At 36.0% G+C, this 27,506-nt stretch overlaps 1 protein-coding gene across 1 annotated transcript in view; it reads left to right on the top strand.

Annotated features, from left to right (window-relative positions):
• The first annotated feature begins 297 nt into the window (after positions 1–297).
• The window catches only part of AGMO (alkylglycerol monooxygenase), a 333,164-nt gene continuing 305,955 nt past the window's right edge, over positions 298–27,506 (top strand). The window contains exons 1-3 of the mRNA XM_021689765.1: positions 298–558; positions 2,208–2,338; positions 14,249–14,400. Coding sequence (XP_021545440.1) covers positions 436–558; positions 2,208–2,338; positions 14,249–14,400 — 406 coding nt within the window. The 5' untranslated portion in view covers positions 298–435. The remainder of the gene's footprint in view (positions 559–2,207; positions 2,339–14,248; positions 14,401–27,506) is intronic.

Raw genomic sequence — 27,506 nt, 5'->3', positions numbered from 1 at the left:
TTGAATTGCTGTCCACTATTTCAGAGTGAACTTTCACCTGTTAGCACTTTTTTCTTCCCCTTTCTAAGGCTGTATCATGTTTTTGTTTTGTTTGTTTTTCTTTCTTTCTTTCTTTTCTTTTTTTTTTGATGTTAAGTTATTCCACCTACAATCAAACTCCAGTGTTTATCTTAGATTTGGGCTTGATTCCTCCCCTTTCCCTCCCTCACGTGTCCTACACCCACTGAACTCTGAACTCTTTCTTGGTGCCTGTGTTTTCCTGTCTCTCTACACAGAATCCTCTGTTGGCTGTGTTCTCCGTGGAGCTTTGTTTCTAGCTGTTCTCTGACCAAGGGCTTGTTCTGTGCAGCTCAGCTCTCATCCTCTTTGTTCAGCCTCTGGCTTCAACCACTGAATCACAAATATTCTCCAGCTGGGAATCAGACAAGGGCAGACATGAACCCAGAAGCCCAACAGGATGTTTCAGTTTCCCAGGGAATTCGCATGATGTTTTATATGATGAAACCCAATGAAACGTCATTCCAAACCCTGGAAGAGGTGCCTGATTATGTAAAGCAGGTGAGACTATCTGGGAAAAGGCCACTGTTGCTTTTGTCTTAATAAGTACGTTAAACACTTCCTGGGGTTTTGTTCACTTTCGTTCTTCAAATTATTAAATTCTAATAAAAAATAATTCAGCCTTATAAAGGCATGGAACAACATTAGAATTTCTACTTGAATTGAATTTCTGTACAATATCAATAACCAGTTTCTCCTATTAAACTCCTCTTCTTGGATATGTCACTACAGAATATGATAAAGCTTTACAAAGTTTTCCTAGACCACAGTGGTGTTACAAATTTAGTTGTCAGAAGCTCAGTGTCAAATGGTTATATGACATCAGTAAACTTTGTAACAATTTTGGTTTTAAAGGGCAAACCACCTCCCAGGAAACTATTTCCTCTTTAATTTGGTAGAGTAGTTCTGCAGAATTGATACAGAGCTGACTGAGTCCAACTCTGACTTCCTAAGTTTGAACTTGAACCAAGTTTTCTTTGAAATTCTGAAGTGTTCAGAGGTACTTTTTACTTCTGGTTCCTGGCTATGATTGGAAGTGGAAATATCCAGAATTAGAACTTGAATACCTAAGTTCCCCACCCTGTCAAAGTTGTTCCTATAACACTAGTTCAGACCAGAAATAAGGGGAAAAAAAATGACATCAGAGAATATGTTCTTGGGACTTCAGTTTAGAAAACTTCAGAACTCATGACCAGCTTCCAAGTGAGTAAAACCCCTAACTTTTTCAGGATTTGATATTATTCCTTTCCTAGTTTTTTTTCTTTTTTTTTTTTTAAAGATTTTATTTATTTGACAGAGAGAGACACAGCGAGAGAGGGGAACACAAGCAGGGGGAGTGGGAGAGGGAGAAGCAGGCTTCCCGCCGAGCAGGGAGCCCGATGCGGGGCTCGATCCCAGGACCCTGGAATCATGACCTGAGCTGAAGGCAGACGCTTAACGACTGAGCCACCCAGGCGCCCCCCTTTCCTAGTTTTTTAAGAAGAAAAATGTGGTACTCACATCTTCATAAATCATTATTTTTCTATTTTAACACCAAACTTTGCTCAGTATTTATCATCCGTAGTGGAGCCTAAAAACACTTATTATAGCACAAAACTAAGTCTGAGTGAATAAAATTTGAATGATGTTTTAAATACACATTTTAAACGATCATATTCTCTGAAATACTTGGAAGAAAATGCTTTGTTCCTACAGTTTCAATTTTGTCATTCCTGCAATTCTAATATGAGTAACTAGAAATATGTGTATCCTAAGTGAAGCCTTTTAAAGAGGATCTGTCTTAATCATGGAGATAATAAACATCTGATTATTGTACTTATTTTAAAATGTATTTTTTTTTTTAGGTCTAACTCAAAACTCACCCCCCGCCAAGCTTATTGTTTTCTTGGCAGAATTATCATGGTTACATCTATGGTTATATTTCATTTCCAAATTGGATGATAGATTTTGAGCACCTGTTTAGTATATGTCTGAAATAATCAGATTTCTTTGCCTGTTGGGAGGAAATGATCCTCTAGGATAAGTATATACCTTCTCCTGCTATGAGATGTCACTCTGGGCCTCCCACTTCTGGAATGAGTAATCAGGAAATGTGGAAGAATTTCATACCAAGCACAATAGCATCTTTTTTGTGCCATTTCCTTTTCCAGGCAACCCCATTTTTCATTTCCTTAATGCTTCTTGAACTGGTCGTCAGCTGGATTCTCAAAGGGAAACCACCAGGTCGTTTGGATGATGCATTGACATCAATATCAGCCGGCATTTTTTCTCGGCTTCCAAGGTGAGTTAGTTGTTAGCCACACTGAGTGAATAAACTGAAATTCTCTAAATAAGATGGAAAAGGAACCCACTGTATGGGAAGTTAGTCTGTTTTCACATATCTACATATACCCCCAAAGTATCCAGTTACTGTCATTATTTAAATTTTTGATATTTCGTTCACCATGGATTTGTTTTTGTATTCATTGTTAAAGATATTGCTCTAAATATTATTTATCTTGATTACTGATTTTATTGCTGCCCCCTTAAATTTTGTGCCCAAGGTAACTGCTTCACTTGCCTTACCCTAGTCCCAACCCTGAGTTATGGTCTAGTTATCTACTGGGAAATTAATTTTGCCTCCGCCAGATTCACATGCTATGCAGTCTGGGGTACAGACACTCTCTAGTAAAGATCACAGAAAGCTTTGAATTACTGCGTGGCCTCCCGAGTGGTCTCTAGTCCTGTTTCTAGTGCTACTTCATTTTCAGCCAAACATTTCCATAATGTGGATCTGGTGAAAATTCTTCACAGGTTCCATATTGCCTAAGGATAATGTTTGAATTTTTTTCCTGATCTATAGAAGCCTTTGTCTCTCTACCCTTACTTTTTCTCCCTTCATTCTCCTTCTGCCTTTGCAATATTTCTTCCTTCATACTCTACTGCTTGCCATTGCCCAGATGTCCCACATGCGTCCCTCTGCTTGGAAGGCCATTCATGTGGCTAACTGATTCATTTCTTAAGTCTAAGCATGGACTTCTCTTGAAGACTCACACTGTGCAGCAAATCTTCTCTGTCCTCCAACACTGCTTTAGGCATCACTTCACTATGGTCCCATGGAATCTTGTGCTTACCCCAGATACAGAATTGTCACATGGCATTATGCTTCCCTGTTTTTTTCCCCAGTCCTTCCTGATAAATTTCATGCAACTTGAGAGCAAGAGGGATCTTTCTTCATAATTTTAACTCCTATGCCTGGAATGATGTCTGGTATATCCTAGATTTTTTTTAAATTTAATATTTTTATAGTGTTATATTGATGATAAGATGAGATGATGAAGGAACAAAACAGTAAACAATAAATGACCTACTACTTTTTAGAAAAGGTAAATTATAATGTAGGCAGAGCAGAAAGCAATGCATGGGAGGCTCTTCAGTGCATGAGACTTTACCAAAGGGACAGAGGGTGAGGGAAGATTCCCTTAGAACTCTGTGCTCTGCATTGCTGAACTCTGTGCTCTGCTACTTCCCACCCATTGCTTCTTTTACTTTTTTAAGAGCTTTACTTCTGACCAGTGCTCATTGCTTTGGAATGTTTCTGTGAACTACTCAGTGGGAAACCAAGGTGGATTTTTAAAAATAAAAACTTAAAGATAACTGAGAAAAGGTAGAATAATTTCATACACTTGCATAAAATTGTTTAGATAGGAAGTAAACCTAAGAGTAAAACTTCTTTCATAAATGTTACCATGGAAAAGTAGGCTAATGGGTATTAAATAATAATAGTAATAATTTTGATAATCATCATAATAATGACTCTGAAAATCTCATATGGTTGCACATTGCTGTCAGAATCAGAGGATAATATCCCAAGTTATTGACAGTTAATTCCCCTAATATGCTAAATAAGAGTTTATAAAATTATACATAAGTTCCTCTATTTCATGTCTCCCTTGAGCAGAATTGAGCAAGAAATATATTCAGCATACTGAAAGGATATGTAGATTTGATTTTTGAAAACTACTCAGTTGGTTACTGTAGTTTATTTTGAGGAAGTTAAGTGTACAAGTTCATGGAAATCAGACAGTTGATGAACTGTAAGAATAACTTGATAATTGAGAGGTGCCCTGCAGGTACAATTAGGGATCCCATATTTTGTTGAGCTGGAATGAATTTATTAAGAACTCAAGGAGACATCAAGTTGAGTGAATGCTTCAGCATGACTTTTACTTTTTCAGGTTGGACTTTGGTCACAAGTGGAATTAGATTATTCTCTTATCATAACATGATAACTACTAGAAATAGAAACTGCATCCTTTCCTTAGTACTATATTTCTGCTCAGCAGTGTGATAAAAAGGGCACAGAGTTTTAACAGGTACACAAGAATCAAATATATATATGATTACTAAAAGAGGAGAGGGAGGGAGAGAGGGAGAGAGAGAGGGGGAGGGGGAGAGGAAGAGGGAGAGAAAGCGAGAGACCAAAACAAAGCAGTCCTTCTGGGATGGAAACATGCAGCGCCTTTCCTTCACAGCCCACTCCCCAGAACACTCTTTAAGCTGACACAATCTGTTCACCCTGGTGCCCTTTGAAAGAAGTTGTGGGGCGCCTGGGTGGCTCAGTTGGTTAAGCGACTGCCTTTGGCTCAGGTCATGATCCTGGAGTCCCGGGATCGAGTCCCGCATCGGGCTCCCTGCTCGGCAGGGAGTCTGCTTCTCCCTCTGACCCTCCTCCCTCTCGTGCTCTCTGTATCTCATTCTCTCTGTCTCAAATAAATAAATAAAATCTTTAAAAAAAAAAAAAAAGAAAGAAGTTGTGAACTTGAATGTGGAGCATATTTTTCCATAGTTGTATTTTGAACGGGAACAGCAAATTGCTTGTTGTTGTTTTTGTAGGTGTGGCCAGCAATTCTAAATTATGAAATGTGGATAATTTTGTAAGTTTTGCAAGGATTTTATCTTTTATAACCTTTTACCTAAAGCATTTAAGCAAAGCAAATTATCTGAAAAAGAAATTTTAAAATATTTTCATTTATTTTGTTCCTATTAGGCACGTGTGCGTGCACACACACACACACACATGCGGGGAAGGAAAGCAGATCCACAGGATCCACTCCACTCAGTCCCCTTTCAGCAAAAGACAGGAACTCTTAAAACAATATTTCAGCATCGGGGGAATCCTCATGCAAATCATTAACAGCTGAAGGTTAGATTAACACGGCATTGATCATATCCTCTCCAAGGGACTAATTTCATTTTCTACACCAGCAACAGGGGCTTGCCACATTCTTAAAATACATAATTGTGAGGAAAATGGTACTATACCCTTTATTAGTCTGCTTGTGAGGAATTACACTTTGGATAATAATTCCAAGTAGGCATGTGGCCTCTGACAAAAGAAGTTGTGGAAATCAAAGTGAAACCATGAACATGTTTTTCCACTTTGCCTTTCATGTAATGGGAATGCTGTATGCAGACTTTGAGGAAAAACAATGTTTGTTTGAGGATCTCAATTTCATTAATGCATAAAATTCAAAATATCTTGAAGATTAGTAGCATACTTAGCACATTGATAGAAAAGATACATACTGTGTCTTTCAAATATTTATATAAGGGAAAATATTAATCATAGACAAGATTATATCTTGTTTATAAGTCTGTCAGACAGACCATGACGTGTAATAAAAGTCCATCTGGCCTAAGAACCAGATTCTGGGCAGACCTGCATCTGTTTTGTTCTTCTGGAATCTAGTAGGCAGACTCTTCCTCGTTAGAATCTAGTTCTGAAGTTATAGACAGATATTTTTTTTTATCATAGTTAAATGCAGTGGAGCATATGTAGATAATCTGCCTTTCTATCAGTTACTTGCATATGTGACTATAAAAATTAAACTTAACAAAATACTTACTAAATCTACTTTTAAAAAATCTATCTAAAACTTGTGAAATATCCTGCTACCGACTTCAATGCTAATGAGTGAAAAATAATCACATCTCTTTTTTTTTTTCCTGCTTATTTAAGCAGAACTCAATTTCCAATCCTTCATTAGAAAACCAGGACCTCAATTTGTTACTTCCTTCCAATGTTTCTGCTTCCATAAATTGCATCCTCCCCAGAGAAATTTTATTCCCGATATAAATATCTACAGTGTGTTTGTTTTTAATGGGTTCATTTAGTCTGTTGAAACAGCAGATTATAAATCAAATTGCAATAGGTTGAGGGATAATTTAAGTAGGTAAATTTTCAAATAAGTTGGGGACACTCCACTTTTAATACATATGGGTCGTTGCCAATTTTTACTATGGAGCTAGCTCCACAATGTTGAAACATACATAGGCACCGTTTTACTGGCCATGACTGCCATGGAATTTTCCACTCCTGACAAGAAAGTTTCAATTCATTAAAAAAAAAAATTAAAGAGGAGGAAATTAAACTTCTTTAAAATACTTTGACTCCTTGGGGTGGGATTGGAGAATAAAGGAAAATTGTATACTGGGTTTTTATACTAGACCGTAGTATCAGAAGTAGTACTGCCTTTGGCGACATCAGACTACTAACAGATCAGTGCCTGTCATGTTGGATGAGGACTTGAATCAATAGCTATTCATTGTCCAGATAAGATATAAATGCATTTATGTAATATTAATAATGATATTTTACTATTACTATATTAATGTAACTTTTTATTAACACTCCAGGGGAAGAAAATACATTTTTAAAACTTGTTGGTTTGTTAATTATATTTGCTATGGAGAAGGCTTCATTTCCTCTTAATTTTAACCTCAAACTTTATAAATAGACTTTGTCTTTGTTGTTAATTGTGGAACTTCAGAGATTGCTATTAGACTAACCTTCCCTAATGATGCAAGCAAGCTTCCTTGCACTTGCTCAATAGAGAAATGGAATTACTTCAAGTAATTTACTTCGGGCAAAGTAAAGAATGTAGCAAATTCGCTTCTTCCAAATTTACTACGTTGTATTTATAAAGGTCTATGGTTTTTGTGGTTGTTATAAAAAGAAATTAAGTGATTGCTTCATCAATGTAACGTCATTTCACAGTAAGAAAAAGCAGTACAGATGTTATCTGTCTTCAGGAGGTAAAGGTTGTATTACGTATTCTGTTAATACGGAACGAAAATCAATATTCCACTAGATGGAGCAAAAGTGGCAGTAGCTTTACAGATAGGGCAAGTCCCTGGACTAGGTTTAAGAGATTTTGAAATAAATAAACAACAAAATTTCTTGGAAAAAATCAGTATGTACTAGTCCAAATATATTTGTTTATAACTTCGTGAAGTTTGAAAGGAGATTTAGAATGATCCCATTCAAATATTGGTTTATTTTCTGATTTATAAGACAGCATTATTAGAAACAAAAATGTCCTATTGATTTTCTTCAATTTTGCATTATCTGGCCAAATCAGACAGTACACACAGCTCTCATGACAGTGATGAAATAGTATAAATTGGCAGATATCCATGAGTACTGAGTACAAAATTTCACTTTGAAAGTCTCTTTGAAATTTTAAGTTTACAATAAGAGTATTACATCAAATTTCACTTGATGAATGATTAGAGCATGGGAGTATTTGAGAGTTAGAGAATTTTAGGGTCCTTTTGGCCTAATTTTCTCATACCTTAAATTAGCCCTGAGATGCTGAAGGGTGGACAACGTATCCAATGTTAACTTTCTGCTTTTGGTGATGGGTACATTCAAACTGAGATGACTTGGAGAACTGCATAGCTTTGTAATTCTCAATCTCCAATTAGTATTTATTCTAATCCACTGATCCTTTTTAAGTCTCAACATTATAAATTAACTTCATCTTTTTTAAAAATTCACAATCAGTCCAGGCATAGCAATTTCATACCTCGCCAGATTTTATAGTAACTAAACATTGACAGGACAGTTTTCTAGTTTTGAGAGAAATGTTATAAAAAAATGCTACCTTTCGTTTTTCAAAAACATACCTCAGACACAAGAGAAAGTAACTCTTTGGGGAGAAATTATGAAGAAAAAACGACAATGGGAGGAAAGCCTCTATAAAGGCAGGTTGCTGATTAGAGGATTCTCATGTCTCCTTATATTTAGGCCATTTTCTTTGTCTTGCATTCAAACTTATTGAGTAAAAAGGATCTAGTATTTGGTATGCAAAACCCCTCTGCCTCCCAAAATTTCATCTCCACATGATAAAGTAAGCTCACTACATTCATACATATTACATATGTCTCTTCCCACAGGATGGAGTTTAGAGAGTTGAAGTTTGAATTCCACAGTGCAGAGTCATATGCTGGGGGTCAGGGCTGGGAGAGGACAGAGGAATTGGGAAGAAAAAGAGGAAGGAGCTTTGGTTTATGATTCAGGGTCTGGTGGGAACATTTTTGAAAATGTAGGTGCTATTTCCTGCAATCAAGGGCTTTCCAGAGCTTGATAATCATTTCCCAGCTGTATCCCTTTGCTGAATTGTTTTTAGTTGTGGGTACTTCATGGCTGTTTTTTCCCATTTATAATGGAATAGGATCATATTCATCTTGCTGATAGAAAGCAGGGAATTTAACTCCCACAGCTTTTCCCCTCTTTCCCTTTGCTTTGGGGAAGGTTTGGCTTCTTGCTAAAGGGTGAAAAAAAAAAAAAAGTCTTGACTGTAGTATGTCAGGCATATTTCAGCTCGATTTGTGTCAACCCTAATAAGTAAGTTGACAGAGTAATAAATTGGTTGTCTGCTCAAGACCTGGCACCTGTATAGGAAATAAAAAAGTATTTCAATTGCAGGCAGGTTCTCTTTGTTTTGTAAGTGGAAGTTTTCCAGGGCCCCTCTTTCTTTTATTAAAGTCTTAGTGTCTTTAAAGCCTATTTATTTCAACTGTCTGTGGAACTGACAAACGAGATAGCACCTTTTAAAACAAGGTTCTGAATGGATGGCACATTGATGAGCCAGGTGATTCTGAGTGCCTTGTTCACCAGTGTGTCCTCCCCGTCTCGTGTTGTACCTGGCACCCAGCAGACCCTTAACTTGAATTTATTGAATGATTCAGTGAATCCGTAAGTGGATCTGCCTTAACAGCATGTACTAAAGCTTATGTAAAAAGCTATAGATGATTTCAACCTTCTGTTGTACTTTCTAAGTTTTATTTATTTTTTTTCTTCCTGGAGCAGTCTTTTTTAGGGTTATTGAGTGGGACAATTTTGTCCCTCAAGAGATATTTAGACATTTTGTTGTCATAATGGGGTTGCAGGGCTGTGCTACCAGTATCTAGTAAATAGAGATCCAGGGGGGGCACCTGGGTGGCTCAGTCAGTTAAGCATCTGACTCCTGGTTTCGGCTTAGGTCATGATCTCAGGTTGTGGGATTGAACCCTGCACCAGGCTCCATGTTCAGTGAGGAGTCTGCTTGGAATTCTCTCTCTCCCTTTCCATCTGCCCCTCCCCTGCTCTCCCTCCCTCTCTTTCTCTCTCTCTAAAATAAATAAATAAATCTTTTAAAAAAATAGAGACCCAGAGATGCTGCTAAGCATTCTACAATTCACAGGACAGGCCCTCACAACAAAGAATTATATGGCCCAAATAGGAATAATACCAAAGTTTAGAATCCCTATTTTAGAAAAATTGTTAGATTGAACCAAACAAAATTGATATTATTCACTATTTTTTTAACCTAAGAGTTGAATTTTATATGGTTAATCCTCTATTAATGGATACTAGGGATCAATTTTAAGATTTCATAATTTGAGTAACTGTTTCCATGGAACAGACCCCAGCAACAAAGCACAATCTTGAATAAATGTCAGCAGTGACACTGTTAAGAAGCCCTTGTCTAAGCATATGAAAGTTGCCAACCAAGCTAACATGCTTTAAGATAAAATTTGTTCTGTCCCCACCTTGATAAATGTTGTGTATTAGTTTGTCATGATTGCAGATCTGCTTTTTTAAGGCTCAAGTGAAGTTGCTTTGATCTAAGAGTAAATTTCTTTACATTGAGGAAGCCTTGTCAGGACAATGTCATCATAATTGCTGTGCTACTGAGTGTTTTCGATATAAACATAAAATATAATGGACATTTAACCTTTAAATATCAAGAATTTGTGAGGACTTAAAGCAAACATTCAGCCTGCGCAAGGCTACTCTTTGCTGACCTAAATCGCTCACTGAAGACCGTGGGACATGAGCTCCTGCCATGGCACGGCTACTCTTTGCTGGCAGTGGTGGAAACCGTGCAGCCACCCCATGAAAGAAATCATCTTGCCCACCAACACTGGTGCCTTTGTTCTGCCAGCAAAACTTCCAATTTGTGCTGGCAGCTAGACATCAGTTCTTGGTTGGTTCAGCTAATTCTTCCAAGAACCAACCCATAGAAAGGGTTCACTAAATCTGGACTTTATTTCTTCCATCTCCCCTTCGCCTAAAACAATAGTGTAATTAATCTGTCACTGGTTTGGAGTTTTTATTTATTTACTGACTTATTAAGAGGCATGATCCTGTATGCTACTGGCTTGTGAGATATTATTATTATAAATTATATTCCCACAGTAAACCTGCCTTAAATAAATTATTAGCAAAGACAGTCTCTGAGCATAATTTGCCATGAGCACAATAATAAATAACATGGATAACAAACTGGATAATAAGTTTTACATTTTGAGTTTTTGGATTCCTCAGAGTTCCAGAACAGTGTGGGAGTCCCTGGCCCATAGCGTGTTCTATCTCATGACAGACCCCAAACTCTTGTATGTGAACATCCCAGAATGCTTGTCCTAGTTCTGTCTGCCTATCTAAAACAGCCACTCTGGATTACCTTGTCATGTATAATAGTTTACACACCTGCACAGGTTGGCTCTCTGGAGGACTGGACCAAGAAAGAGGCCCATGCAGTTCCTACAAGCAGCCCAGAGCCATTTTGATAGGGATTCTGAAATATCCAGGGCATGGCCTGGGTTGTGACAGGAATTCTGCATAGGCAGTTTCCTTTGGTCAAGACTCACACTCAGGGACAAAACTGCTCTTTCTAGCCATATAATTATTGGAGAAGATCATTGAGAGGATGTATCCACTGGATGACCCTCGAACAGGACTCGGGCAATCAGAGTCTCCTTACCTTTCTGCTGTCCTTGGAATGTATATTCTGCTACTATTCTCGTACTAGCAGCTGTTTTAAGGATGAAGCCTTCAGAGAGTAAGGTGTTGAGATCATCTGGACTGAATATGTGACTAGCAGGCAGGTACAGAGATCTACTTATCTTGAGCTGCCCAAGACAAGCCTTCTATGTAAATTTCTTTGCTTATTAAAACTACCACCCACCATTCTGGAGTGGTTTGCCACTTTCTTTGGTTTCTCCTTGCTCTCCACATAGAGGGGCTAATTTAAGAACCAACAATAATATCAAATTGAAAATTGGGTTTTAAGATCTGATAATGAGTAGTTCTTTTAAAAAATGTAGGCATTTGACATTTCTATTCATTATTTGTATTAATGCTGTTGTGAAGTGACCTAGTGTTTTATGTCACAGATTAATAACTTGAAGCATTCAACATATGAGACAATTTTAACGTTATTAAATCATAGTTACAATCATATCATAAGGTTAAAAGTAGATTAAAATTAAAGGCCCATATCTTCAAAAGACTCAGTTACATGCTGATTCATACATACTCACTGTGTAGAGGGAAATACTACTAAAATGGTGAATTTTAATAACATACCAATTTGAGCTTCTTCAGCTTTTATTTAAAATTAGAATGCTTAACAATTTCCTCATTTGTTCATGGTTTATAAATGAATCTTTATTAAGTAGAATGATTTATTTTACATATTAATGATAAATATAAAAGAAAACATCCATTCAACCAAATTTATAGAAGTGATAAAGGAATTATTATCTTTAGTTTAAACTTAAATTTGATCACAGATAATTCCAAGAGAAAATGTTACACTTAATAAAATTGAAGTATATGATGTATTTTTTGGAAAGTTCTTGAAATAATAATGTACAGAAACTTGGAAGCATAGATGGCAAGGGATATTCTGGTGTCTGGGTTTTAAAAACAATTATTTCTTTTAACTAGTTTTTGAAAAAAATTTTTTTAAAGATTTGATTTATTTGAGAGAGAGAGAGAGTGAGCGTGAGAGAGAAAGCATGAGCAGGGGGGAGAGGCAGAGGGAGAGGGAGAAGCAGACTACACTGAGCAGGGAGCCCAATGCGGGGCTCCCATCCCAGGACCCTGGGATCATGACCTGAGCTGAAGGCAGATGCTTAACCGACTGAGCCACCCAGGTGCCCCTAAAAAATTTGTTTTAAAATAGATGCCTAGTTGACATACAATGTTTTATATTCGTTTCAGTTGTATAACATAGTGATTCTGCAGTTCTATACATTATGCAGTGCTCACCGTGATAAGTGTAGTTACCGTCTGTCTCCATACACAGTTATTACAGTATTATTGACTGTATTTCCTATGCTGTAGTTTTCATCCCCTGACATTTATTTTATAACTAGAAGTTTAAATTAAATCTCAATCCCCTTCACCTATTTCATCCATCCCCCCAGCCGCCGCTGCTGGCAACCACTAGTTTGTTTTCTGTATTTATGAATCTTTTTAAAAAGTTTTGTTTATTTTGTTTTTTAGATTCCACATGTAAGTGAAATCATGTAGTATTTGTCTTTCTCTATCTAATTTATTTCATTAAACATTGTCCTCTCTAGGTCCATCTGTGGTCGTCCCAAATGGCAAGATCTCCTTCTTTTTATGGTCCTGTAATATTCCATTGTATATATTTACCACAACTTTTAAGATTTTATTTATTTATTTGAGAGAGAGAGCAGAGTGAGAGAGAGAGCACAAGTGGGGTGGGGAGGGGCAGAGGGAGAGGGAGAAGCAGACTAACCACTGAGCAGGTAGCCCAATGCGGGGCTCAATTCCAGAACCCTGGGATTATGACCTGAGCCAAAGGCAGACGTTTAACCGAGTCACTCAGTTGCCCCTGTTTACCACATTATGTTTATCCTTTCATCTACTGATGGACACTTGGTTTTTTTCCCTATCTCATCTATTGAAAGTAAAGCTGCAATAAACAAAGGGATACATATATGTTTTCAAATTAGTGTTTTCATTTTCTTTGGTGAGTACCCAACAGTGGACTTACTAGATCATATGGCATTTCTATTTTTAATTTTTTGAGGAACTGCCATACTGTTTTTTACAGTGGCTGTGCCAATTTACATTCCAGCCAACAGTACACGAAGGTTCCCTTTTTTCCACATACTCACCAACACCTATTTCTCATCTTCTCAACCATAGCACTCTGAGGGATGCCTCAGTGGCTCAGTTGGTTAAGCATCTGCCTTCAGCTCAGGTCATGATCCCAGGGTCCTGGGATCGAGTCCCACATCAGGCTCATTGTTCAGGAGGGAGCCTGCTTCTCCCTCTGCCTGCCGCTCCCCCCTGCTTGTGCTCTCTCTCCTTCGCTGACGTGAACAAATAAGACGTTTAAAAAAAAAAAATAGCACTCTGGTGTAATGTGATAACTATTGTGGTAACTAGGTTTTTATACTTTATTTCTAGGAACACATTATTCCCTTATATCTTGAGAGTTGTAATTTATATTACTACAAGAATTATTGAAATGCTATGAGAATCCAATTTGTGATCCTAACTATAACATCTAAAAACATAAAAGTATGTGTATATGTGTGTGTGCCAAAGAGAGGAGGGAATAGAGAGAAATAAAGAGAATAGTTAGCCAGAAGCAACTTTAATCTAAAGGCAAATTTTATGGGATTAACATATTTTAAGGCAGTAGGCATTTCTGCAGTCCCCTTTAAACTTTATACCTTTTACAGTTCCTTTATAAAGCACCCTTATTGTGCTCTTCATTAAGATTTGTAAAGGAAAGTCACAGAAAGTAAGTTGTAGTTTTGTCATATTTATGTTGAATGGGTTCCATGGAAGTATTTTAAGAGACATTAAAAAAAAAATGGCATCCTAAATTCCATGAAATTGAGAGTGTAAATAGCTGGCATCCATGATAACTATGAGGCACCATGTGAAATTGAGCCTTTTAAACGGTAGGATAGAACAGTGAGAAAAAAAGAAGAGAGAAAGAATTTTGTTTTTATATATGAATACCCTAATTTTTAAATGTTACCTAAAATGTTTTAGCATAATTTTACACTTAAAATGTGGTATAATCATTGTCTGTGAATTTTATTTTTCCAGCTTGTTTTCTAGGAGCATCGAACTGACCACTTACATTTATATCTGGGAGAACTACAGGCTCATCAGTTTGCCTTGGCATTCTCCATGGACTTGGTATTTAACTTTCTTAGGAGTTGATTTTGGCTACTACTGGTTCCATCGCATGGCCCATGGTAAGTTGCAAATCAAGGTTTTATTGATAATTTATGTTGAATTGTGTTTTGCTCATAGTAGGTATTCAGTAAATATTGAATGAATGAATGAATGAATACAATGGCTTATTTTATAGCCTATAAAGATTAATGATGAAAGTTTCATTTGAAATTTAAGTGGAAACAATCTAGTCATTTTTGAAAAAAAATGAAATTATTAGAGATACATTTTTCACACCTCTTGTATCTAACTTGTTAAAAAGTTGAGAAAGTGATGACTGTGGCATTACTCTTTAATATACTGCCTTCCATTTTTCTTATTATGACATGCTTGGTAGAGTCTACAGACTCTTGTACATAATATCAGACTTCACATCACAGTTATCAGAGGTCATTCAGAAGAGCTCTGGAATCCTAGGTAATGTGTGCTGTCACACATAAGCTTGATGCAGGTTCTTGGCAGTAAGTCCACATTGCAAATGAAAATGCAATCATCTAGGCACTAACCATAATGCATTTCAGTATTACCATAGTTTTGCAAAATTTCTCATCTAATATAAAGCCCTCTTACTGCACTGATTCACTGAATCTGCTTTTGGGGACTCGTAGCTGTACGTTCCAAAGAAATGTTTTGTTATGAAAAGGGAAATGGAAGAACAGGAAACAATCTAAACCTCTGTAGGGCTAAGTAGAGATTGGAGAATGATTGTAAAGGTAAGGTGAGCAACTGGTCTCTAAGGAGGAAGAGGCATGCAAAAGCATTTCTGAAGGGAAATGGGGGAAAGTACTAATTTTGAAAACCTACTGAAGAGTAGAACTGAGCATTTCAGTGGGTGGTTGGGTTGAGTGGGTGGGGAGGAAGGAAGGAAGAGGAAGAAATCTGGAATAATAATACAAAGTAGATGGGAGATGGCAAGGAGACCTGAGATCAGGGTGAATAACCGAGCAATGTGTGTAGGAGTATGGTGACCAAACATCCTTCCCAAAAGAGGATGAAGGAAATAGGAGCAACATAGGCAAACATTATGCTTAAGGCAGCGAAATTTTAAATGCAGCATTATTTTTGTTAAGTATTTTAAACATGTACATATAATGAAACTATAAAGAATGTTAATTCATTGAAACAATTTGAAGGGAATATATAAATTAGAAAAAGTTATTTATTTTGTGTGTGATAACCTTTGTCTTGGAAAATAATAGGTCAGCCCCTGACATCATTTCCTTGAGTATAAATGCAAGAGGATACTCCCAAATTGAACATGACTGGGAATAAAATATGGTCATGTAGTAAACTTTGTATTTTATTTCAAAATAGTAGTTTTCTCCCTAAAATAAACCCATTGGCAAGCTTCCTCATTTTCTATACAACAAACGGGTAATGCAGAAAGCATTTATGTTGTATCACTTAATTTCAGGAGCCTTCTAATATCACACTGTCCTGTACAGATGTGTTTGTGTGGGAAATCTGCAAATTCGCTTAATCTTTAAAAGCCCATTATAACAGGAAGCAAAGAACCAACAAAATATTACCAAATATAAAACTTTAAAAAATATATGTATTGTTAAGTGCTCTCAGTTAGGGAAGAGCAATAAAGTAAAATAATATATTAAATACATGGAATCAAGGCTGTTTAAAGTATGCTTCCCATTAGAAAATTTTGAGCCAAATCCAGTGGAGGCAGGCATTAAAAAAAATCTGAAAACCTTCTGGAAAAATACTCACCACCTTCAGGCTATGAAGTCTAATCTAAATTGAAAGACTTTTGACTTGTGAGGGAAAGCTCATAGGAAAAAAATAAATTAGTAGTTGAATGTATCAACCTTCAATATGATAGCTGACTTCTAAATTTTATGTGATATTAATATAAAATATTAAAATGGATTTTTAGAAACCTAGAAGTACACAGGAGTAAGAAAAACTTATAATATCAAGTTTCATGAGGCTCTGGGGTTGCTGAGGTCGTACTGATTAATTAGTCAAATTTATTTAGCTGAGAAGTTTGAAGACTTCTAAAATTCTAATGTTGACCTAAAATATAAGAAAAATCCCTCTTTTCCTACTTAATGTGTTACTTTCCTTTCACTACTTGTAATAAAATAATAAACTAAAAATGCATTCCACATTTGTTGATATGTTAAATGCTATGAGTTTTGAAGAAACAATATATACTTTTTATTTTTACATGTATATAAACTATTTCTTTAGTAGTCCAAATTACTTTTAGGGTTTTTGTTGTTGTTGCTTTGTTGTTGTTATTTGGTTTGTATAAATGCAGAATTTTCTCACATTAAGAGTATGGAAAAGAGTTAATTCTCAAAAACTTGAATTCGATTTCTATTCCTGTACAAAAGAACAGAGGGATATTTGAGTCTCTTATGTTATCTAAATTTCATTCCCTTTTCCTCTGAAATAATGAGAAATGAATTGCCAATTATTGTCAACTTACAGAAAAAGAAGAAGAGCACAATAACTTCTATAAAGTGCCTTGACATCGTTAGAAATAAATGTAAAGTGACACAATTAAATAGGTCTTAAATTAAAAGTAACTTCTGGCACGCTTAGTCTCCAATACAAAAGGATACATTATTTTTGTTTGTCTTTCCTATTAGTTATACTAAACATGTAAAAAATCGAGTAAAGGTTTTTAAGGGAACACTTAAAATGTAAATGATTACTACTTAGCAAGAGCAAGAATGAGCCTTCCAGAGTGCTAGTTATGGACTTGGGTCTTGTCTTGGGTGGTAGCTACATGAGTGCATGTACTTGTAAGAAACATGTTGAGTTGCGTACTTAAGATTTACATACTTTACCTATAGTTCAAAAAAAGTTAAATTAGTAAACAATCCCACCAGTATGATTTCTTAGTGAATAGTTTGAAGTCAGAATGATATAATGATTAACCCAATTTAGAAATAAGAACCAAGAAATTATTGTTTGTGACTGTAAGCATAAACACTTACCAGAGATGGATCCTACAGACATTTCTCCTTTGCAAGCTCACTTGATGTTAGGCTTTGTCAATTTAAAAGATTGGGAGGATAGTACAGAGCCAGAACAGCAGGGGCTTTGTTCCATTTTCCAGAGTGCTGTTTTTCGTGTGGCACTTAGCAGATTGATGCCCAGGGATCTTGGTAGTATTCACCCCATGGTTTATTTATAGCCTATGACTTTTGGTAGGGTCCTCTGCCCTCTGGGGGACACATCAGAGGACTGCCTGTAATATACTCCCTCTGGGGTCTGTATACTCTAGCAAGTCTTTCTGTCTCCACCAGAGTTCCCATGGTAGCCACAACCTCTCCAAAGATGTCTGACTCTTAGACTTGGCGGTTGTGGGGGGGAGGGGAATTTTCCTAAATTCGTACATGCCTGCTTTATTCATTCTCTCTCAGCTCCATAGGCAATAACTGTCTATATAGGTGTTACTTCTGTACCACTGAACTACTCCCTGTTTCCCTCTTTCAGTAGTTAATGCCTTTTTTTTAATCAATTAATAATTCATTATATTAACTTTTTCTTTTTCAAACTATTGGTGGGTTTTGTCTCCTGATTGGATTCTGACTGATAAAGTCAACCTCCCCACATATTATATAGGGTTGTAAATTGAAGTTCACCTGACTATACCTTTAATATCCCATTCTGAGGCATTGATTACACATTGAGGCTATAATATGATTTAGTTCATTTCTGGAATAAAGATGTTCATCCATAAAATTGTTACAGTAAGAATCTATAGAAACCCCTCAAACTCTTCATTCTTTTACTAAGCAAGTGAACTGTGTAGTTCAGTTTCTCTTTGTCTCTCTTTGTATCTAAATAAGGTGAGTGATCATAATTTTTGTGTAATTATTTACATTCATTCCTACAATTTTATGGTGATTAAGTGGGCCTCTGTGGATGACTTATTAAACTTCAGTTTTTTTTTTCATTCCTTTCTGACTTTTAACAGGGGTTGAATTTAGACCATCTCACTTCTACCACTGTTTAAATAAATAAAATAAGCAGATGTATTGATTAAAAATAATTTTATTTTTTGATAGTGAGGACTGTGGTCTCTATTGAAGAATAGGTGATTTGAATTCAGCTATATTTATGTTTCTTTTTTAAAAAAAATACGAGAACATACCTAATTTTTTGTAGCTCTTTGCTATATATTATATTTCACTCTTTATTTTGAAAACATAGTGTGATTTTATTCGTATTGGATCACTGAGGGTGACATCCGATGTGCGTTGGCCTAAGTTACAATACTTCCTCTCACTCTTCCCATGATTTATTACTTTCTCTCAGTCCTTGGAGTCGTCATCATTCAGAACATCCATGAGGGGAGCCTTGGAATTCCCATCAACTTACCTAAGACCTCCAATTTCTCATCATTACTTTCTACTAAAAAACATGTCACCTATATCAACCATTTTCCTGAGTTCATTTTAATGAAAGAAGCAGTCCTCTGCTTCTGATACTAAACATTTGTCCATAGGAGCACTTAAAATGTATATGTACTGAAAGATTACCATTATTTCCCCTCAGAAAGACCCATTTGAAAGGGTCTTCCTCTTAGAAATAGCTTATTTTTATCACCAGCAGTTGTGGTCACCCTTAAAGCCACAGTCTGAATTTCCTTTGGTGTACTTAGATTCTATATGTGGGTGATATATGAAAAGCACATTTGAAACAAAGATTTGGGCCCTCATCCAGGTGCTAAAAGTATGGATGCATTGAGATATCAAACAGGCAAGTCATATACTTGATAATAAAGAATAAGAGTTTCAGGAATCTCCATCAGCCTATTTTTGAACATTGATACGGAAGTGTGGAAATATTTCCAGGAATAGTTGGGAGCATTTGAGGATGGCTATGGTAATATTTTCTAGGGATTAAAAAAGCTGTGAAATGAGTAATCAAAATGAAACTGAAGGGCAAAGGAGTAAAGATTAATTTATGAGCCTTGGTCTGCTTGTGATGCTGCTTGAGACAGAGAATGTGCCCTATTTTCCCTTTAGTGCTAGGACTTAGTACACTTTGCCTCTCACATAGCAGAGAGAGCACTGAAATTTGTTTCAAGAAATACAGGCATAAAAATGTAGTGCAGCTATTTATCACACATATAACCTTGGGATTAACCTCTCTGAGATAGATTTTACTGGTTTTATTTACCTCTCAGTTTTGTAATGTTTACATGGAAAATGTTTGAAGAATGCACGGACCAAGTAAAAATGAATAGATGATTGAATGAATGAATGAATGCATGTGCCAACACTGAGAAAGCAAGATGGAGGCTTATGTGAAGATTTAGAGGTGTTTAAAATGGGCAGAGGAGAGAAAAACTTAAGTTTGGGGTGGCCTTCAGGTTTGTATTGAAATGATAGTCAAATAGGATCTGGGAAAAGCACATTTTATCCCAAGTAATTTTGTTCAAAAGGAGAATTTGGAAAAGTCTCTTACTGTATGTATATGATACCTTAGCACAGCCATTCGAGGCCGTAAAACCAAATTAAGTAGAATTCTATCCTCTTTCATTTATTAAACAATTGTAATTGTGACTGAATTTAATGTTATATATTAAAATAGCACAATGAGAAAAACTGCTCTGTGAATTACTAAGAGAAGTAACTAAGTGAAGATCCCTGGAAATATTATCAACTAACTTAGAGACCTTTTTACAGTTATAAACTTTTTATGCATGCATTAATTTTTTCAATAAATATTTAATGATCACCTATTTTATACTAACCCTATACTAGGTACCAGAGATACCTTTGTTAATAACAGATCTGGCCATTGATTGTTCATTCTACTATGGATTACAGATATTAATAGTTATAAAAATAATAATAATAAGGGAAATACAAAGATGATTGTAGTGTGAACTCTGAAACTGACAAAAGAAACCCTGTCCTCATTGTCACTAATTCTTAAATTTCCTTATTTTTGAATATACTGATTAATTTTTCTCAAAGCAGTGTAGATAACAGATGGGGTTCTGTTTAAAATGCAGATGATGCTAGTAATAGTATTAGTAACAATACTAATGGGCGCCTGGGTGGCTCAGTTGGTTAAGCGACTGCCTTCGGCTCAGGTCATGATCCTGGAGTCCCAGGATCGAGTCCCGCATCGGGCTCCCTGCTCGGCAGGGAGTCTGCTTCTCCCTCTGACCCTCCTCCCTCTCATGCTCTCTGTCTCTCATTCTCTCTCTCGCAAATAAATAAAATCTTAAAAAAAAATAACAATACTAATAATTAAAACTAAACTGTTATTGAAAGCTATTGGAGAATGTTTAAAAAGCATAGATTCTGGGGTCAGGTTATCTGATTTCAGTTCCTAGTGTTGCCACTTATTAACTGAGATTTGGAACAAATTAATCTGTCTTAATTTCTTCATCTACTAAATGGGATTAATACTATACACATGATAGGGTTTTTATAAAACTTAAATGAGCAAAAAGTTAGGAAAGTGATTTGTACATTATAAATACTATTTGAGTATTACTGTTATTGAATTAATATTTATTACATTGCTAGGTGCTAGACTAGGTGCTTTATATTAATAATACAACATATTATATTATTTACTTCAAGAACAACCCTATGAACTAGGTATTCAGTTGTTCATCAGATATTAGGTGAGAAGCTACTAGTATACTAGGAATTCTAATTGCTGAAAAAATAAATGCCACTGTCTTTGTGATCAAAGGAAGGAAATCCAGATATAAAACATATGTAATATAATGCCAGGGGGTGAGGAGTGCTGTGGGATGGAGGGTGATGGATACAGGAGTCTAGTAAGTCCTCTATTGGGACTCACAGAGGTGATAGGTGGCATTTTAGTAGAAACTTGAATGAGGTAAAGAAGGCATCCTAGGAATATCTGAGGAAAGAGCTTTCTACGCAGAGGAAACTGCTGGTTCAAAGTACCTAAGGAGGGAATATGCTGGACAAATTTGAGAAATATCAAGAAATCATATTGGAGAACTGGAGGAAGGAGATTGAGGAGTTAGTCAGAATTCTGGTCATATAGGATCCTGTAGACTGTCAATAATAAAACTGGTAAGTCAATCCTCAGCTATACTCCCCACTTTACCCTACAGCCTATTTATTATGGATGTAATGTGAAACCAGGAAGATTTTAGGAGAGGAGTAATGTTTATTTTTTATTTAACAAATACTCATTGAAGTCCTACTTTACACTTTTACTTTCATTGACATATGTGATACTCAAATGTCAAAATCCAGAACAGTCTCATGAAGGTTAAAATCCAAAAATCCAAATTAGTCAAAATCCAAAACAGTCTTATGAAGGTTACTAATATAATGTCAGGATGTGATATATGTAGTAAAATTAATAAAGCAGGTAGGAGAAATAGAAGTGTCAGATAGGTTTGGGTATTACAATTTTATATAGAATGACACAGAATATTTGTCTGATAAAGTGAGTTTTGAGCACAGACCTAAAGCTTTTTAAGAGAATGAATCATACGATTCTGGGAAAAGAGAGTACCAGGCAGACAGAATAGCAAGTACAAAGGCTCTGAGGCAGAGAATATATGGCACATTTGAGGAAATGCAAGGAATAATTGTGGCTGGAGGTATATGGGGGAGGATTAATGTTGCAAGGGATGAGGGGCATCACAAATGTGAGGCAGTGTGGGCAGATCATGCAAGAACTCATAAACTATTATAAAGAAGTGGATTTTATTCAGCGTGAATTGAGAAGTCACAATATGATTTATCTTTTAAAATCATTGTTATAGTTCAGTGAATTTGAAACTTTCTGTACCAATTCACCATTAAGTTACTTACTCTTTTATTAATTTTTTATTTCATTAAAAAATTCTATTTCATCCTAGCTAATGTTATAACAGGAAAAGGAAATACAAGGTATGCAAACTGAGAAGGAAGAAATAGAACTGTCTTTGTTTACAGATGGGATGATTGTATATGTAGAAAATCCAAAAGAATCAACAATAACAACAAAATCCTGGAAATAATAAACAATTATAATAAGATTGCAGAATATAAGGTTAATATACAAGAGTCAGTAGTTTCCCTATAATGGTAATAAATAAGTGGAATTTGAAATTAAAAACATAATACCATTGGGACAGCTGGGTGGTTCAGTCTGTTAAGTGTCCAACTCTTGATTTCAGCTCAGGTCATAATCTCAGGGTTGTGAGATCAAGCCCCATGTCAGGCTCTGCGCTGGGCATGGAACCTGCTTAAGATTCTCTCTCTTCCTCTCCCTCTGCCACTCTGCCCCCACCTGTGCTCTCTCTCAAAAAAAAAAAAAATTATATTAGTATCCAAAAAAAAAAAAATATGTATAAATCTGAGACATGTACAAGATCTGTGTGAGGAACACTTAAAAAACTCTACTGAATGCGATTAAAAAACTAAATAAATGGAGAGATATTCCATGATCATAAACAGGAAGATCTGATATTATCAAGATGTCAGTTCTTCCCAATTTGATCTATAGATTCAGTGCATTCCCTATCAAAATCCCAGAAAATTATTTTGTGGATATTGACAAACTGATTCTGAAGTTTATAAAGAGGCAAAATACCCAGAATGGCCAAAATAATACTGAAGGAAAATAACAAAGTTGAAGGTCTGACACTACTTAATTTTAAGACTGACTACAAAGATACAGTAATCAAGACAGTGTGGTATTGGTGAAAGAATAGATGGATAGATCACTGGGACAGAATACAGTGTGCAAAAATAGACTCATTTGAATATAGCCAGCTGATATCTGACAAAGGAGCAAAGGGAATACAGTGGAGTCAGTATAGTCTTTTCAACACATAGTGCTGGAACAATTGAACATCCACATGCAAAAAACAATCCATACACAGACTGAATTCACAAAAATTCACTCCAAATGCATCACAGACTTAAAAGTAAAGTGCAAGACTATAAAACTACTAGAAGATATCTCCTAGAAGATAATATAGGAGAAAACCTAGATGACCTTGGGTATGGCAAGGACTCTCTAGATATGATACCAAAAGCCTTATGCATGAAAGACTTGGCAAGCTGGACTTTATTAAAATTAAATACTTCTGCTCTGTGAAAGGCAGTGTTAAGAGGGTGAGAAGAAAAGCCAGACTGGGAGAAAATATTTGCAAAAGATATATCTGATGTGGGACTGTTATCCAAAATACACAAAGAACTCTCAAAAATCAACAGTAAGAGAACAACAACCAAAGTGAAAGACGTGCACTTGACCTTAATAGACACCTCACCAAAGAACATATACAGATGTCAAATAAGCATATGAAAAGATGCTGCACATCATGTAATCAGGGAAATGCAAATTACACAATAGTGAGATGCCACCACACATCTATTAGAATGGTCCAAATCTGGAACATTCATGACACCAAATACTGGCCTGGATGTGGAACAATAGGGACTCTCATTATTGCTGATGGAATGCAAAATGGTACAGCCACTTTGGAAGATAGTTTGTCAGTTTCTTACAAAACTAAATATATGATCCAGAAATTGCACTCCTTGGTATTTATGCAAAGGATTTGAAAAATCGTGTTCACACAAAAACTTGTACACAGGTGTGTAGAGCAGCTTTATTCAAATGTGCCAAAACCTGGAAGCAACCAAGATGTCATTCAGTAGGTGAAAGAATACATAAACTGTGGAACATCCAGGCAATGGGATATTATTCAGTGCTAGATAGAAATGAGCTATCAAGCCATAAAAGACATGGAGGAAACAAATATATAGAGTCCAGTACGAAAAGTCTACATTCTATATAGACAATTTAAAAAAGGCAAAAATATGAAGACAGTGAACAGATCAGTGGTTGCCAAAGTTTAGGGGAAAAGGTGGGGTGAATAGGTGGGACACACAATCTTTAGTGAAAATACTCTGTATGGTATCATAATGATGGATTTGTGTCATTATGCATTTACCCAAATTCATAAATTTTTATCACCAAGAGTAAACCCTAATGTAAACCATGGAATTTAGAAGAATTTATCAGTGTAGTTTCATCAGTTGCACCAAATGAATCACTCTGGTGAGGGAAGTTAATAAGAAGGCTATTAATGTGTGAAGGCAGAGGGTACATAAGGCATCTCTGTACCTTCCTCTCAATTTTTGCTGTGAACTTAAAACTAGTCTAAAAAATGAAGTCCTTAATTCTATTTCCAATGCAATGGATTGATTCTATATTGTTTTGAGAAATATGTTTGCTACTTGAAACAAAGGTCTATGATTTTGAAGTTCCTTTGTTAATCCTTATAGATATCTTCCCAAACCAATATTTAGTTATACCTTTTGTTTGGTGCCTCAGCATTTTTCACACTGCAGAGTAATGCACCATATTAAGATATGTGACAACTTCCAGGGAAGATGGTGGAGTAGGAGGATCCTAAGCTCACCTCATCCGACAGATACAACTACACGCACATCAGTGTAAATAACTCAGAAAAACAACCCAAAGACTGGCAAAACAGACTCTTCACAGATAAATGTAGAGAAGATACCATATCAAAGAAGGTAGGAAGGATAGAGACACAATTGGGAGCCAATGGGGCCACAGGACTGTCTGCAGGAAAGAGGGACACAAAGGTTGTGGAAAGGGGAGAGGAACAGACCACTACACTAGGTACCCCAGGCATTGAAGACCTATACTGGGAAGATGAATCCTCATAACATTTGTGTTTGAAAACAAGAGGGGCCTAACTTTGTGAGTTCTTACAGTCAGTGGGCCTTAACAGCTAGAATTTTAAAAATCAGGGGCTTGGTTCTGGGAGAACTTGAGGGTGATAGGAAACTGAGTCCCCACCTTAGAGAGATAGCACAACAAACAACCCCACAGAGAACAGCATAAAAGCAGCAGTTTGAATAACACCTGGGGTATACAGGAAGATTCATTTACTAATTTCAGAGCATGTGCTGAAGGGGTAGGTATTTTTTGGAGACTTCTCCAAGAATAAAGGCCTAATTGGTGCCATCTCCCTCCCCCCGCCAATCCCAGCCTAGATACAAGGACACATGCAGGACCCAGCACAGGGCAACACTCTCCACCTAGCTAGCTAACAGCACACCCCACCCCTGCATGCTTCTGCAGATTATGCAAATGGAAGTGAAAAGAAAGCCAGGGTAGCAATACTTATATTGGACAAAATTGACTTTTTTAAAATTAACACATAAAATTGACTTTAAAACAAAGACTGTAACAAGAGACAAAGAAGGACACTACATAATCATAAAAGAAACAATCCAATAAGAAGGCAAACCTATTTTAAATATTTATGCACCCAACATGGGAGCACCCAAATACATAAAGCATCTAATAACATAAAGGAAATAATCAATAGTAATATGATAGTAGTGAACTCCACTTACATCAACAGAAAATCAACAAGGAAACAGTGGCTTTGAACGACACATTGGACCAGATGGATCTAAGAGACATAGAGCATTCTATCTTAAAACAGCAGAATACACATTCTTTTCAAGCACGCTTGGAACATTCTCCAGAATAGATCACATGTTAGGCCACAAAACAAGTCTCAACAAGTTCAAAAAAACTGAAGTCATACCAGGCATCTTTTCCAACCATAATGTTATGAAACTAGAAATCAACCACAAGAAAAAATCTGGAAGGAACACAAATACATGAGGTTCAATAAATTGCTACTAAATAATAAATGGATCAACCAAGAAATCAAAAAGGAAATCAAAAAATACATGGAGACAATTGAAAATGAAAACACAATGGTCCAAAATGTTTTGGATGTAGCAGAAGCTGTTTTAAGAGAGAAGTTTATGGCAATATGGGCCTCAAGAAGCAAGAAAATTGTCAAATGAACAACCTCAACTTACACCTAAAGGAGCTAGAAAAAGAAGAACAAAAAATCCCGAAACAAGTAGAAGGAAGGAAATAATAAAGATTAGAGCAGAAATAAACAAAATAGAAATTAAAAAAAAAGAAGCAATAGAACACATCAATGAAACCAGGAGCTGATTCTTTGAAAGGATAAAAAAATTGATAAACACTTAGCCACACTCATCAAAAAGAACAAAAACAAAACAGAGAGAGGACTCAAAATCAGAAATGAAAGAGGAGAAATAACAACCAACACCACAGAAATACAAAGGATTGTAAGAGAATATTAAGAAAAATTATGTCAACAAGTTGGACAACCTAAAAGAAATACATAAATTTATAGAAACATAAAACCTCCCAATACGTAATAAGGAAGAAATAGAAAATTTGAACAGACTGATTACCAGCATTGAAATGGAATCAGGAATCAAAAAACTCCCAAGAAACAAAGATCCAGGACCAGATGGCTTCACAGATGAATTATACCGAACATATAAAGAAGAGTTAATACCTATTCTTCTGAAATTATTCCAAAAAGTAGAAGAGGGGGAAAAGCTTCCAGATTCATTCTGTGAGGCCAACATTACCTTGAGACCAAAATCAGATAAAGACACTACAAAAAAGAGAACTGCAGGCCAATATGTCTGATGAACATAAATGCAAAATTCCTCAAAATATTAGCAAACCAAATCCAACAGTACATTAAAAAAGTCATTCATCGCTATCAAGTGGAATTTATTCCTGGAATGCATGGGTGGTTCAGCATTCACAAATCAATCAACATGATACATCACATCAAGAAGAGAAAGGATAAAAACCATATGATCATTTCAGGAGATGAAGAAAAATCACTTGACAGAGTACAACGTACATTCATGATAAAAGCACCCAGTAAAGTAGGTTTAGAGGGAACATAGCTCAGCAGAATATAGGCCATTTATGAAAAATACATAGCTAACATCATACTTAATGGTGAAAAGTTGAGAGCTTTCCCCCTAAGGTCAGGAATAAGACAAGGATGTCCACTCTCACCAGTTTTATTCAACATAGTACCAGAAGTCCTGCCACAACCATCAAACAAGAAGAAGAAATAAAAGGCATCCAGATTGGTATGGAGGTAAACTTTTCCCTATTTGCAGATGACATGATAGTATACATAGAAAACCCTAAAGACTCCACCAAAAAACTACTAAAACTAATAGATGAATTCAGTAAGGTCACCGGATACAAAATTAATATACAGAAAACCATTGCATATCTATACACTAATAAT

Source organism: Neomonachus schauinslandi, chromosome 12, assembly GCF_002201575.2.
Source record: "Neomonachus schauinslandi chromosome 12, ASM220157v2, whole genome shotgun sequence".
Classification (NCBI taxonomy): domain Eukaryota; kingdom Metazoa; phylum Chordata; class Mammalia; order Carnivora; family Phocidae; genus Neomonachus; species Neomonachus schauinslandi.
Note: the sequence above shows the minus strand (reverse complement) of the source record. Positions and strands in the feature narration are given on the sequence as shown.